The sequence below is a fragment of the Drosophila teissieri genome, chromosome 3R (assembly GCF_016746235.2).
Source record: "Drosophila teissieri strain GT53w chromosome 3R, Prin_Dtei_1.1, whole genome shotgun sequence".
Taxonomy (NCBI): domain Eukaryota; kingdom Metazoa; phylum Arthropoda; class Insecta; order Diptera; family Drosophilidae; genus Drosophila; species Drosophila teissieri.
In genome coordinates, this window is record NC_053032.1 from 14319328 (window position 1) to 14335175 (window position 15848).

General features: G+C 40.8%; 1 protein-coding gene and 1 pseudogene across 1 annotated transcript; both read right to left on the bottom strand.

Moving 5' to 3' along the window:
- Window positions 1–3666: 3666 nt before the first annotated feature.
- LOC122622503 lies at window positions 3667–5526 on the bottom strand (annotated as a pseudogene).
- A 787-nt stretch (window positions 5527–6313) lies between these two features.
- LOC122619259 (neuromedin-U receptor 1) lies at window positions 6314–9679 on the bottom strand. The gene is made up of 7 exons (XM_043796072.1): window positions 9195–9679; window positions 8629–8794; window positions 8417–8549; window positions 7729–7927; window positions 7446–7660; window positions 7168–7281; window positions 6314–6931 (listed from the first exon to the last, which is right to left on the bottom strand). The coding sequence occupies exons 1-7, from the start codon at window positions 9547–9549 to the stop codon at window positions 6314–6316; spliced, it is 1800 nt and encodes a 599-aa protein (XP_043652007.1). The 5' UTR covers window positions 9550–9679.
- Between the last annotated feature and the right edge of the window lie 6169 nt (window positions 9680–15848).

Below are 15848 nucleotides of genomic sequence, written 5' to 3' on the forward strand. Positions count from 1 at the left end.
AATACGATTACCGGCTATTTTTATTTATTTTAAGATTGAACTAAAATTAACAAAATAAGCTTGACATATGAATTCTCTGACAGCTAGGCGTTAAGCCCCTTCTTTATTTATCATGCATCATTATTATGGCAACTGTCAGCTATTTATAATTCAGTCAAATAAAACTTTTTGATTTGCCGGCAGGGTCTTACGCCTGTAAAAAAAAGTGTGGCATATATTAAATGCAAATAAAAAGTATATGTATAATAAGCGATAGCTTGTGCCATTTGAGGAGCAGATTTCGGTGATTGGTTAAGAATTATTTACTTTACTTCAGAGATAGCTGTTCGACATCGAATGCTTTTAAAATGTATTCAACGAATTCCTGATGTTATCAGAAAACTAGTTAAGAAATCGATATGTTTATAAAGTGGGCATTGTATTGATTTTGCTGCTCTGATTTGGAATTTAGGGAGTGGTTATACATTTAAAACGATGAATATTTTAGTCAGTGCTTACTCATTATTACATTGCATTTACTTGGCTAAAATACTTACAGACATCGCTCATCCATAATTATCTAATTACTATACTTTGACAACCCAATTCAACCACCATATAAGTTTGTTGTTTTCTCTTTGCCGGAAGAAGGTATAAGTCGTTCAGCAATAAAGGCGTCGCCTGGGAAAAGACGAGCCAGCGATTGAATTGCGGTTTAGTTGGTGTTTAGGCAATCCGACTATATTGAGCTCCTTCCTTTTGTCAGACCCGATCAAATTCGCTTTTATGAGTACACTCCCACGAGGGGTAACTACGTGTGAAATGCGTGAAACAATGCCATATTTATCGCAACGACAACACCCACAAAGCCAAGAAACCAGATCCGTGGCCAGAGGTATAGGATGCAAGGCATGGGGATTGTACTGAGCAAATACACAAAGCAGCGGCACAGAGCCCTGGCGAAAAGTCAAACATATCACATTCTAGCCATATCCACAGCACAGTTTCCAAATGGACGCATCAATCCGCACGTGCCAAGTGGATCCGCCAGCACAGCCATCTCGTCCACACAAAGGGGGATTCGGGATATTCAGACCTAGTAAAGTGCGAAGCTCACTGCCCGTATGTTTCCAAACGCATATATCTATGTATATGCGATTGCATTAGGGTGGACCAGAAACGGACCTCCCTTCATTTGAAGCATACTTTTATCGTTTCAAAAATGGTCTCACGTTGGTTATTTTATATTTTTTTAATCGAAAATGGAGGACTTTTAATATCCTAAGATAACCTATAGAATCTTTTTCACTTTTTTCAATATTAAATCTTTCAATGCACTCTCCTAATTGCAACATGTGCGCCTGGCTGGGCAGGCTCCTAATTAATAGACTGTTATGCAAAGCAATCAGTGGGCGTTAAGTGTTTGGTGCTCAACAGATTTTGCAGCTTATAAATTCCATTTAATTTTTCCAGGGATTTGAAGGGACGCGAAAATCGATGGCCGCGGAAAGTAGGCAACAGTATTTTATGGCTTAATTGCTCTAGCACGCCCACCTCATACACATTGTGTGTATATAGGGCTATCGATGGTTTAGTGAATCTGGCACATCGTCCATTTGAATTGCTAACATGGCTCATACATATAAATGAAATTGAGAGTTTATTGCACAGTCAGTGGGATCGGCTTGGCTTTATTTTGTTGCTGCCACCGCCATTGGCTCTCCACAGAATTGCTTATTTATTTTTTATTTATGCGTTATGACGGTCGCACTGCCTGAGTGCGGCACACAATGCGTATGCGTGATATGAACTAAGGCTCATCGGGGAATTTAAAATAGGAGCAGAAAAGGCTTTTAGGCCAAACCGTAAATTGAATGCTTCAATTGCTTTCAGTCTACTATCCATCGAGACAAGTGATAGTAAATTTGCACAAAATGAAACCCACTCAAATTTATTGTGCGGCTGGCAAAGGAATGGTTATCTACGAGTTCTCGTTGCTATTTTCGCCGTGCGCATAAAAATGATGAAGTTCATCGAAACTATTTGACAGCCTTTGACTTTTATGTCGCATAAATGATGGTCGCCCATCGATGGAAAAGGGTCCCGACCCAGACAAACAGACGCAGAAAGTCGTTTCGGTCGCCGGCCATAAAAAAGTGGATCGACTGGGCGTGTGTGACGGATTAGCATCTTGTATGCGGCATTAGGGAGTTGACAATATTGTCTAAATACCAAGAGTAGCTCATAAACCAAATTTATACTTCTACGAATTTAGCATGTAGGAAATCGGCTTGTGTAAACACTAAGTTTTATTTGTAAACTTATCCCTATATTTTTACTAGGAGAAAGTTATATATTATTGTAGTCTTTATGTGAATTGTAGTCTTTAGAAAATCTACCAAAGCATTTTAAAACACTCTTGGTAAAATACGGATTTTAACTTCATAAAGCAAAAACAGGCAATTTGAAAGAAACCCCAACTAACGATTTTATGTTGCATAAGCTTTTTGGTCCTCGTAATATTTCGCCAGCCAAATGTGAACTAAAACCTATCTTGTGCTTACCCAAGTGCAACCAAAAATGAACATTAATTCTGCAACTGTTAGGCAAATTAAGGAAACTTTTTGTGGTTTCATTTACTCATGGCAGCCACATCTTGCCAACATATGCTGCACTTTATGAATTAAAAGCCATTTATTTTGGGCTGCACACACGCAGAGCATTTTGTGTGTGCCTGACAAATTGCATTTGCACAAATTAAAACTAAATGCACTGGGACACTGCGTTATGGCATGCTAATTAGTCCCCAACAGCGAATGCCAACAGTGATGTTGGCCAATCGCGAACATGGCTTTCATCCACTGTCTAGACTTCAGACCAAAAAGCGAATTTGTGCGCCAGATAAACATCTTAATGGCCAGGGATTATGATGCAGTGCCCGCTTTTTACTGACAGCTATTACCCATTCGCTCGTTGAACCCTCGTCTCGATAATCCTCCACTTGATCCACACTCTTTCCAAAAAATATATTCATTAAATGTAATTAATGGATATTGAATTAATGACATACTACTTCTAGACTACTTCTATGGGTCTGCCAAAAACTTGGTCTAAACAAAAGTCTGCAAGATGTCTCAAAACTTAAGATCGCTTCCATTTCATAATAAAACTTTACCTTTACAATAAAAGTTAAAAATATTTATTAATAATCTTAAAGAAATATATTAGTTCGAAAGTTCTATCGATTTGCCAAAAAACTTTATGCCACGCCCACCCTAAGCCCACAAATCGCCCAAAACTGCCACGCCCACACACTTGAAAAATGTGTTGATATTTCCGTTTTTTATTAAATTTGTAAATTTCTACCGATTTTCCAAACAACTGTTGGACACTGCCAGAGACTGTCAGTGTTATAATTTCTCCTTCGCACTAGCTGAGTAACGGGTATCAGATAGTCGGGGAACTCGACTATAGCATTCCCTCTTGTTTTTTTTTTTGCGACGGCTCAATGTTTCTACAGAATGACGGCACTCTAGAATGCACCATTATTAAAATATATCTATCTTAATATATCTAAATATTTTATAATTTACATTTTTTGATAAGTTAACAAATAAATCGAAGTGGACAATTAGTTACTTTACAAAAACATTTAAAATCATCATACGTATGAAGTTCATAAATAGACTAAGTAAGAAATATAGCATGGGTTAGTTTGTTTATTTTTGGTTCCATATCTGACGTAGCATAAATCGTGTTCATCGGATGCTGATTAAATAGAAAATAGTTATTTAAAAATATGCCTCGATCATAGACTATTTCCCTTTCCATTATCATTTTAAGTGTACTGCTGTTTAGTATAAGCAAAACAAATATGATTATTCCAAAGGAGGAATCTATTTAGGCTTTTAAATACTGATTTATACTGCACTGTATGAAATGATAATCAACCATTTGTGCAAGTCGGTCAAGTAGCCAATATGCGCCCATAATCAGAAAAAGTCGCAGGCACTGTATGTAACTAAAATCAGGATATTAAAAATGTATAGTTTCAAATGAGTGTAGTTCTTACGTCTGAAAATCGAATTCAATACAGGTCGTAGAGCTTTGGTCGTTTTGGGCGAACCTCTTGACTTCCTTCTTTACTTTCCAAATGTGAATGGCTGTTAGGACTAATGTTCGTCCGCACTATAGGAGTTTGGGAATATTAACGGGGTATAACAGTAGCTCCAGACTGAGAACGACGAAATTTATTTTTGTAAGCTAATAAAATAAACGGTTTCAATAAAAAAAACACACCTGTAACAGAGCACCCTATATAACCGACATAGGGCAAGTGTCCTGATTTGTGTGAATCATTTTCCCTCATTTGGTTGATTGAAAAAATGACTCCTGTGGGAATAGCAGCCATACACCAAACAAAGGTGTTATAAATCAGGAATCGATACCGTGGTTCGTCACGTTTTAGAGAAGTCAAAAGTTCCCACAGATAGAAGCTGACCACAGAAAGCCATATAAAGGATGAAACAATAAAGTAGTATCTGATGTATCCTATAGTGGATCAATTTTATAATACTATGTAATCAGATAATACTCATAAAAAAACCTGCGGCAGCGCAAATGCTGAGTACTAATCTAAAGTGATCCAATGTCCAAAAAAAAAAACACCATGAGCATGGAAAATATAGAGCAAATAAGACACTTTCCAAGTAAATTCCGAAGCTTCTCAACGGACAGATAAACAGCCAGAGTAATGATATAGCATACTATCGATATAATCGTTACTGAAAAAAAATTAATTAAAGGTTAAGGGAACAATATAGTTATACCGCTGCTGTTACGCTCGGGGGTTCCTGGCAACACCTTTCTGCAGCACCTTTGAATAATAATCCATATGGTTTCCGGAAAGTCTGAATAGATTTTTGGATAAAGACAGTATTTATCATTGGACAAGTGTTCGGCAGACTAGTGCAGGATAATGGATCCGTCCTGAAAAGGGGTTATTAAGAGTGAGATAGAGAAGCCGAAGCGAATCCACAGTCCAACCTTTAGCATCGTGTACTCATCTCTTTTTAGGCTGACAACCTCGTCGCATAGCGGAAACTCTTCCCTTATAACCAACAATTCTGTGGAATTAAAATGTGGTGCCATATTCAGCTCCGCTAATGGCGTTCGCAATATATCCACTTTTGTTAGGTCCAACATTGTTAATTTAAATTCCTTTTTTACACCATTATTACACTCTCCATTGTTTAAAATATTTTTGCGGGCGCAGCAGATTCGAATGCAGGGCCTAACTTGGCAGATACAGGCTCTCAAATTGCTTTTAACCGGAACTTTGAAACCACCCATTAGCTCCTGATAGTCGAATTCGCCGGTCAGGTTAGTAGGAAGTTCAAAATGTTCATAGATATAGGCATCATTGAACCGCTTAACATGTGAAATATTAATGGTTTCATCGTATTTGCAGGGCGGAACTTTTGCTCTCGAATTTTTCACGATGTTTAGGATAATAAGTGTGCAGAAACATTTCATCCACAAAAGCATAATTCGCACGGAAAGTTAAACTCGACTGGGTTTCCACCCGATTTTTGAGTGCGTTAAATAGCTTGCATTGAAATGCTTTGACTTTTGTAGTCAGCAGCAGAGAAAAATAAGGTTTCTAAAATATACACAATTTACACACAATTTAATCGGGGTCAATCCCCTAGACCCTCGTTAATGTTTGAAACGATCCAACCGATAACAAAACATAAGTTTTTATACCCGTTACTCGTAGAGTAGAAGGGTATACTAGATTCGTTGAACAGTATGTAACAGGCAGAAGGAAGCGTTTTCGCCTTTTGAAGTATATATGTATTTTCTTGATCATGATCAATAGCCGAGACAATCTGGCCATGTCCGTCTGTCCGTATGAACGCCACGATCTCAGGACCTTTAAAAGCTAGAATGTTGAGATTATGAATGCAACGCAAGTTTGTTTCCACATGATGCCATGACCACTCTCCCTTTTTTTTAATTAAGCTCCATTTTATAAATAAAACATCGGTCAGCTTTTTGAACTGAGTATAAGCTACATAGTTTATTCGATTTCGTGTACTTGATCTATAATTCAAACTATAGCTCTGGGCTATATTGCGGTTATTGGTAAGGACAACCATTTAATTGAACCCAACGTGGAATATTTGTCTAAATTAAAACACAAACAAGCTGGAGAGGCGCTTGCTGCTCATATCACAGTTGTGTGTGTGTAACGTACGTAGGTGGCACTGGAATGGACTCCTAGTTTGTCGAGTACAGATGGAGCATGTGCTGAACCCCCTTGTTTCCCCCCTTAAAAGGCGGCCCGCTCTTCAGTGTCGCCTCCATTCACCGTCGTCCCCTTTTCGTGCGGTTTTTGGCTGCCTTTGCGTCTGGCACGCCAATTGAATTTGGCCCTGAGACCCTTGAACGCGCTCGAGCTCTTGAGCACTTTTACTTTCGCCTTGCGCACTTTGCCACTCGACTCGTCACCGTTCACACCCCCTGGCCCCAAGCCCCCCGTTGTGGCGCCTCCTGCCAAGCCCCCCGTCCCAGCTCCCAGTGGGCGGGTGATGCGCGTAAGTTTGAGGCGTGACCGCGAGATGGCCAAGTCATCTGTGAGCTCGTCAATGGAGCACATCGTGGGCTGGCGCTGCAGTGGCTCCCCGGGGAACTGCAAATCCTCCTCCAAAAGGGAATGGGCATCGCCCACCGATGACAGCTGCGATATTTGCGTCTGGAGCATTCGACGCGGATTATCGAAGAGGTCTTGCCGGCTGCGATTCTGGCCCTGCATCTGGACGCTGTCCAAGGACACGCGGTTCAGGCGCACCGACTGACCCGCTGTCGTTCCATTGCCACTCCCATTGGCAGAGCCATTTAGCCCTGTGGTGGTCGTCGCCATGGAAGTCATCGTAGTGCGAACGCTGTCCTGCAGGAATATCAAGGAATAAAGGGATAATCAGGAAGAGAAGGTGCAGTCGCCGGGCATGAAGTTAACTAATGCAATAAAGCAATAAGTTGAATTGCAAATCTTTTTAAAAAGTCATATCTCATCTTGCTTCAAATTAAATTTAATTCTTAATGTTATGAACCAATATTACATGCCTTAATCTTTTTCGTGTTAAAATAATCAAAATTAATAATAATTTTTCTCAGTGTGCTCACCGTTGTGTGCAGGCGCAAGGAGCCAGTTGGATTACGGCGGAGGGCGCTGTAGGTATGAGGAAGCCCCCTTCCCTGATTTTTGCCACCCAGTCCAAAGTGTCTAGCCAAAGTTACCTTAAATGGGAATAAATATATTTTGTAATTGTAGCTTGAAGCGTAACATCAGTAATTTTATTTAAAAAAGCCAGCTATTATGGCAGTATCTATTAATAAACTTGTAACCTGAAGCCTATTCCAATAAAAACTGAAAAAAATTAAAATCCTGCAGCTTAACTCACCTTGAAAGCCTCACGAAACTTGTGGCTCATGATGTTGTAGAGCAGCGGGTTAATACAAGTTGAGAGGAAGTAGAGAACACCGGACGTATAGTCGAGGATGCTGAACACGTCGTTGAACCACTGGGACTCGATGCCCGAGGTGGACCCATAGACCGCCATCAGGCGCTGGGCATGAAAGGGGGCCCAGCAGATGAAGAAGGCCACGGCCACCGCCACTGGAAAAGTCGGATAAGGAAGTGCGATGCAACCATGAGTTATTTCGGATATTTCATATCCTGCTTACCCAGCATCCGGATGACTCGCGTTTGGGCGCTTATCCCCCGGTTCACATCGTAACATCGCCGGGGAAGCGCCTGCAGGAGTCGACTCCGCTTCAACTTCACCCCGATGAGGACATAGAGCACGCAGATGGCCGTCATGGGTCCGCCGAAGAAGAGGAAACCCGACACAGCAAACACATGGGCGAAAAAGTCGTTTTTCATCTGCAGCAGGCATTTCACAAAAAAATATATACGTATTCGCATGCGATATGCTTTGGTTTTGGCTTACAGCCACAGCCGGAAGGCAACGGCTGTAAATTTGATTGCCTGAAATAAGTCGGCCCTGGTAAAGGATTGTCGCTATTCGATCCTGAGGTGCTTCTAAATTTTTGAGAGACAATTTGGCTATGTTTAGAAAGTCTAAGCTGAAATTTTAGATGCGTACATTTTTAATTGAGCTCTCATTACATTGGGTGTCATTATACGGAATATATCCGTTAGCTCATTATTCATTTAAAGCTAAGTGAATTACAATGCCTTTACCGAGAGTTGACTTAATGTGATAGAAAATTCTTGAAACTATGCACAAAGTCCCCATAGGAACTAAGAAATAATACCTCAAAGGATCAAAGGACCGGTTCGGCGAATCAATTAACCAGGTAACTCATTAATGGGGCAAACGATTGGGTTTGTCGCATCAATCATACGCACCGTGCACGAAGTTCCCATGTCCTGCATCACCACGGAGAACTGGATGGCTTGGGGCAGGGCCAGCAAAAGGGCAGCTATCCAGATGGCAAATATGAACTTTACGGCCCGTGACAACTTGGACATCGTGTGCTGCCTGTATCGAAAGCAGAACCAATTAGGTAAGTTTGGGGCCAAACGGAAATGGGCAGTGGATGGGATGCGGGCTCTATCACCTGAACGGATGACAAATGGCAATATATCGCTCTACTGTGAACGCGGTAATGGTCAGAACTGTCGCATTGGCCGCCGTTTCCGAGAGAACGCTCTCCAGTATGCAGATGCTGTCGCTGAAGGGATAATTATTCGGGTGCCAGAGGTTATAGAGGTCCTGCGGCATTCCTAAGGAGAATATAAGATGTATAACACGAATAAATAGCAAGGTCGGTATACATACACTTACTGAGATTATATGTTATATGGCTTAATGTATACAGAAATCGCTCTACAATATTTCATAGTACGAACAGTCTTAAGCTACTTGTGTTGTACAGTTGTTTGGCAATTGGTTGAGTGTTAATAATTATTAATTAGTGAATTTGCAGCTCTTATGAATTGTATAAGAAAACCTGAGGTGTCGAGATGCGAATCGATTTGACCTTCTGCCGAATACCTAACTTTCGATTTTATTGTTCATTTACTAAATTCAATTTAATATACCTCAGTTCCCCTTATTGTTTGCACTACTGAACTGAATTAAATTGTTATTCGAAAACCATGAAAATTATAGTTTTGCACTCACCTGAGCATAACAAAATCATGTCGGATATAGCCAGGTTAAATAGATAAAAGTTTGTGGCCGTGTGCATAAAGTTGTTCCGCGAAATGACGATGCAGGTGATGAGGTTGCCCAGGACGCCGGCGATAAATATGAGGGCGTAGCCCACACTTAGGGTGGCCAGCAGGGAAAGCGGGGTCATCGAGGTCACCGTTGGCAGCAGCTCCTTCGGCTCCAGGCCCTGAAGAAGGCTCGTCAGGTTGTCCGCGGAGATGTTCAGCACTTGCGTCAGATTTAAAAGGAATTTCTCATTGTGAAACAGTTGCAGATCGGTTGCCAGGACACCGGAACTGTTTGTGGGCAGCATTTTGACTGACATGGGGTGTGTGTGTGAGTAAAGTGTGTGCTGTTGTGCTCTTGTGTCCCCTGGTAGCAGTATATGCGCACTATTATTTTCGAATTTCTTTGGAAATTTCAGACTTCTGCTTATGTATTCTTAATCGAAGCTTTCGCTCGCAGACAATGTTTTCATAACGCCCCTTACGGGGGCTCATCAATTTCGACTTAGGCCAGAGCCACTCCACTTGCAATCTGTTGTCATGAGTGTAGGATTAAATTTCGTGTCAGATGTGTGCGTTAAGGTGGACCCTAGTGCTACTTCACTAAAACTATGTTTTTAGACATTTCTAGAAATTGAAATAAAATTGGTGATTTTTCGATTATCAAGAGCTTTATTGCTAACTGAAGTGGTTCCAGTTTCATACAAAATGTTTTTAAATGGTCTGTTTAAGCCTTTGACTTTTGAATAAAATTTAGAAGTTCTTAATGCAAATTAAGGTTGTTAAAATTATTGATTGTTCTTCAATTTTAAACATCTTCGCAAATATCTTTAAAGGTATTGTTCAAGAACAGTTAGGTAATGTAAGAGATATAGTTTATAAGTTAAATTATAACATTAAAACTTTTAAATTTGTTTCGGGCGATTTTGATGCTGTTGCTATTGCGTTTAGCTCAGTTTAGTAAATTTCCATAAATTATACATAAACACAATTTGGTTGGTAAACTGTTTAGCTCGCGAAGGTCCACCCTAGAGAGCGCGTCTTAAAGCGTGTTTGTGTCCTGTGTGTTTACCTGGCATCCTGGGAAACTGGCAGGCGGCAGTCAGGCGTGTCCTAGGCGAAAGACCAGGCTCAGGGCGAGTGGAAGCTGAAAATTAATTTGAATTGCTAAGTGGCATTTAGTCAAAATATTTGTGTACACGGGATGAATTTAAGGATGTTGCTACAAGGCTCAGAAGGCGCACGCCACTCCGCCTCCCGCGCAACCAGGCCAAGCAGCTGGCAAACAAATGAAACGAGCCAGAAGCTCAAGGTCAGGTGGGGGATGAGCTGGACAACGAGAAGAAGATGGCAAATGGACACCGGGTGACTTAATAACATTAACATAGTTTTATTCCATTCAGATGATGACTGATTTCGGCGGCTGCTGTTATTCACATTCTGCCTATATTTTTCGTTATTGTTGCTGCTGACCGCTGTTGACCGTTTTTGGCCGTTTTCATTATCATTATCATAAAAAAGTTTCTACAATATATGCACGGCCAAAAGAATGCTGTCGAATTAGGTTTTATTATATTGTATATTCGATCAAACTGGTTTTCATTTATTCATTTTTCTTCGTTTTTCGTTTCGTTGCCCGATGATTCCGATGATCGACCGTGTAGCATCCCACCGAAAATTATGCACCCGCCCATGTCCATAAAGTGTGAGTTTTGTATTTGGTTTACTATTATTTTCCATATTTTGCGTTCGCCAAGCCGGTTCGCATAAGGCATAATATGTTATTATAGATTCTGCACCATTAGTGTTTCGGGTCAATGGATTTCACTGGCAATCTGGAGATCTTAAGGCCCCGATAATGCCTTATTTATTTTCAACTTGTTTACAACTGTTTCGGCGCTCCTGTTTGGGGCTTTTCATTCCGCCTAATGACAATTAATTATATTTTTCGACTCTCGGCCGGCTATCGTTTGTGCATTTAAAACACGTTTAATTTAAATTTATCAAACGATGCCTGCCACATTTTTCGGAATGCATTTATTTTTTATGGCTTTGAACTGTTTTGATTTTGTCACTCTGCGAGCATTTCGCATTTGCGAGCATTGCACTCTGTACTCCTCCCTTTCTCCCTTTCTTCGACTCACTTTCTCTGGGTTGGGATTTCGTTTTGTTTTTCTGGTATTTTATTGAAATAAAGCTAATCAGTTTTTACCATGTGCTAAATGTTGATTAATGACCGCAACGCGTTGAGCTTAATTTGACACACACATTCACAGAATTAATGGCTATAACTATTTGCGTATGGCACTGATTAATTCTGGTACGTAAAACGATTCTCCGAAACGAAAAATTATGACTGAGGGGCACGCGCAAATTGATGGCTTTTCCGATATCTCGTTTTATTTCGTCGTCGAGAAATCCGAAAATTTAAGAACCGAAAGAGCGACGGCGGCGGCTACAGCAACGGGCCGCAGCATCCGACTGACTGGGTTTTTGGCCAAAATATCTTGGCAACGAAGTCCGTTCGGGCCACGGCCGTTAACAGCGACGCAACAGAGACGTCGGCAGCGAACAACTACCGGTTGCTTTTCGGCTCTCTGCGACGGCGCGCTGTGGGTTTTCGGTCCTATATGAAGGGTCGCCCGGCAAAAGGGTAATAAAAATGCAAATAATTCTGGAGTGTCATGCAGTTTATCTTATTTAGTGCCGTATTAATTTGCCCATGGCGGCAAATTGTTTGATTATTATGTTAAGAGAGCCAAAGGACAATGCAAATGCCGACCTTGTCGCCCACTTAAAACCCAACTAAGCCCACAACCACAATCAATTTAGGTGAAGGCAGCGCGGAAAAGGTGAAGTGGTCGCTCAAAGAATAAAAACAGAAATTTATTTTCCCAAACGAAATTCTTTAACTTTTTGATTAAAAAAGCTCCATGCACGAAAGTGGCGCCAACTTTAAAAAAAAAGTGGTTTTTCTGTGAACTTTATATCGAATAAAAACAGAAATATACCACATTTCCCACCATTCATTTTCAGTACCTTGCACCGCGCCAATATTGCAAGTAACCTCCACTTTATAGAGCGCTTTTCTGTACAAAACTTTTATTCCTGGATTACTGAAGCGAGGACCACTAAATTGCTTAAAATTAATTTGTGAAACCACTTTGTACGCCGTTGAGCCCCAGACATCAAGTCACAAAATTGGACATGATTCCGTGGTTTTATGATCAGTCAAAGGGAGATTTTATTAGTGCCCCGGGGTCTAACTTTTATGACTATGTGCGGGAAAATCTATCAGAGCTTTGCGGCTCATAAAATGTGTATTTTCCTATCCCAGCGCTGGTGCGATATATATTAGGAGTAAACAAATGTAGCAAATGTATATGAGACGTTTGGAAAATCGAATTGCGAGGCAATCAAATCAAGTCCATTGCATGCATTCAATTTCTCAATTTTTATGTAAATAATTCGAAACAATTTTTTGGCACTTAATCAAAACAAAGTCCTAAACAAACAATGAATACTGGGTGGTGTAGGATATAAAACCTAGGGTCGGAGTTGGCATTTCTTTGTCGGAGGCCCTACAACGTTTCCCTCTTAATCTCTACATCGAGTATCTCATGAATTCAAAGGAAGGGAAAACAGAGCACGTGCTCCAAAGGCATTCCCAGTCAAAACTTTGGCTGCCAATTGTTGACGAAAGCCGAGAAAAATGGCCAAGAAAAAGGAAAACGGGGGAGATTTTCGTTTGCTTTGCTCTTTATGAACATTGGACATGACATCAGATTCGGGGCGTCTTGTTTGGCATTTTGAAGTTTTGCCTTTGGCCCAGGACTCTGTCATCAGGCGACGGCGGCATCCTCGTCAGCAGTTTGGTTGAATTTTTGTGCAAGTTTCCAATTCATTTAGTTTTATTGCACGCAAAGAGGGGAGGCCAAAAGTCATTTGCAGTTCGACCAACCCGTTGCCGCGCACTGCTTTCCCTAACTTTCACCTAAGTACAGGCAATATCATATTGGAGTTGGGGCTTATATGAATAAAATATGAAACTTGTCTGCCAGGACCTGATAGTGGATACGAGCCCAGACATTTAAAATATTTTAAATTGGCTCATTTCACATTTCACGGAACTCTAGCAAGTTGAATAAGGGACGCCACATCAAAAAAAAAAATGTATGTGTCAGTTGAATATGCGAATGAGCTTGAAATCGACAATTTTTTCATGGTATTGTAATAGTTCCTTTTTTTCATAACTAAAAAAATTTTAATTCATACAATTGAACTCATGTTTTGTTGGTTTTCTTATCGTTAACTAAAGAATCACTTAAGTTTTCGTTTGCTTTTATGCATCAGAGTATAAACTTTTCTGCAAAGCTTCAGTCTTTTTTACTAAGCGCCACCAATTTATTGAACCTTTGCACGCGCTCAACAAGTCGTTGACAAAATTTCATAGCTCGTGGCTAATTGTGACCTTCGATTGGGCAAATGAAGCCAGACTTCCACATGCACTGCAAGGCCTTTCAAATAATTGAATTCCCGAAGAAAAAAAATGGAGGTGTGCGTGTTGACTGGAGTTCATTTGGTTAAAAGCCTGGCAATTGCCCTCGTCGGAATGCCATTACCAGCCAAGATGCCCAATTTCCAACATGAAAGAAGAGCACTTCCCAACGGGTTGTATGAGTAATGCGAGCTAAGCTGAAAGCGTGGGTTTTGAGTACCAACTACTCGTATATAGTATGTAAAGGGATATTATTGTCCCGACCGATAGTTCAATGTTCTCTGCTCTTGGGAAGGCAAAAGGCCAAGGACTCCCGCATTTAGTTTAATTGCAACTAATTAGCCACGACTGAAATTACATGACGCACTTAAAAGTGCTCTAAGCCACATTCGCAGAGCCCTCATTTTGGCATCGTTCATCAAGCTACTACGAGCTAATCAGTTACTCTAGTTGTGGTCTTCTGGCCACAACATTATCATTGTGGTCTCACCCAATGCAATCGTAAATCAAGGCCAGAGTCCGAAAGCTTGGACCAACTGCTGTGCCCTCGAGACTGCGGTCGACCCTTTTCGATTAGGATCTAGTAGTCCTTTGTCTCTGACTCTGTAGGTGGCCTACATGTGTGTCAAAAGACATTATGCTAATCAGCATCACCCATAGGCCAATAGAATCATTCAGATTCAGGGGAACACTCTAACCACTTGGATTACATGGCGTATACGCAACTTGTAAAGGTCAGTGGGTAAAGCACTAATATTGTTTGTCCTAACGCTTTCATTATTTACTTTGTAGCTCATGAATTAAGCAGGAAATAGACTTTCAGATTGCGGACGGTGATTATTTGGGGCAATATTAACTTAACGAATTGTCGACGGATCAAAGTGCGTGGAAAGTAAACTCTGTTTGGTATCTTGTTGCTGCACAGGACGAAAACAGAACAAAGTTGAATTTCGTCAAATAAAAATTTCGTCGTATTTAAAATTTAATGCTAAGGAAAACTAAAACTCAATTCAAATATTGGTGTTTACCTCTTATTTTGTACTCCTTCAATGTAGATATGTATGTGGGTACTAGTGTAAGTTATAAAATCTTCAAACCCACCCGCAGGAATTTCCTTAATATCCAAGAGCCTTTTAGCGAGCCTCAAATAACCGGATTGTGGTCACGCTCCAGCAACTGTGCATATTTACCGCGACCAGACAACCATGCCAAATTGGACTGGAAACTCTTCGGCCTGGAGTCCTCTCCTCCCACAAGATAAATATCTCTAAGACAGAACAACCGGCAGCTTCAATTGAAAGCGAGGCCCAGGGCGAATTGAGACCAGAACGGAGGAGGATAATGAAAACAAATCCACAAATCTGCGGACAAGGGCCGACATTAATATGCGGTTCGGCATCCTGTAGGTCAGCGGGAAATCAGGCCTCATGTACTGCAAAACAAACACATTTATTCTCTTACTTTATGATGTACAAACGGCTTTGATTTCTCATTTGATTCGCTGGCTCTGCGGTCGGAGAGAAAACAATTGAGGCGGTCGCCTTTGGCAATAAGTATTAAAACTAAGTGCCAGTGCTTTTGGCGCATTTGCAATTTCAATTAGCCCCGCGCAACTACTACTACTACCGATTCAATTGGATCGACTGCCCCTTTTGGCTGCGCTCTATTAAACCGGATGCCTGCGACATTACTCATCCGACAAGTAAGCCATAACTTACGGCGACTGAGACGCAGACGGAGTCAAGGTGAAGTGCATGAATTTATGAATGAAATTAGGACCAAATGTTTGCGCCCCTCACACAGTCGCAGAAAGCCAGACAAACATGCAGAGCCAAACGGCCAAGAACCGCTGTTAGCTAACATTTGGCTAACAGAAGCCGTCGACGAGTGCCACGATTGCCGCAAGGCAACTCAGTCTTTCACCGACTTTCCTTCATTTCGGACGTGTGCGATTACAAAAAACTTTTATTCCAACCAAACAGATCCGTTAAAATGGGAAATAAATATAAAATGAATTCAAATCGTGCACAAAAAACGTAAAAGTTATTTTCTTTGGAAAATAATATTATGATATATTTGAAGAAATCGATAAATGGTTCAATAAAAACTCCCAAACCATTT

What these genes read in the sequence shown, in the direction of transcription:
- LOC122619259 (XM_043796072.1), bottom strand. Translation starts at nt 9,549, where the DNA reads ATGTCAGTCAAAATGCTGCCCACAAACAGTTCCGGTGTCCTGGCAACC. An exon ending in GCCATTTGTCATCCGTTCAG is followed by an intron (nt 8,550 to 8,628) that starts GTGATAGAGCCC and finishes CTTTCGATACAG; the next exon opens with GCAGCACACGATGTCCAAGT. An exon ending in ACATGGGAACTTCGTGCACG is followed by an intron (nt 7,928 to 8,416) that starts GTGCGTATGATT and finishes TGCCTGCTGCAG; the next exon opens with ATGAAAAACGACTTTTTCGC.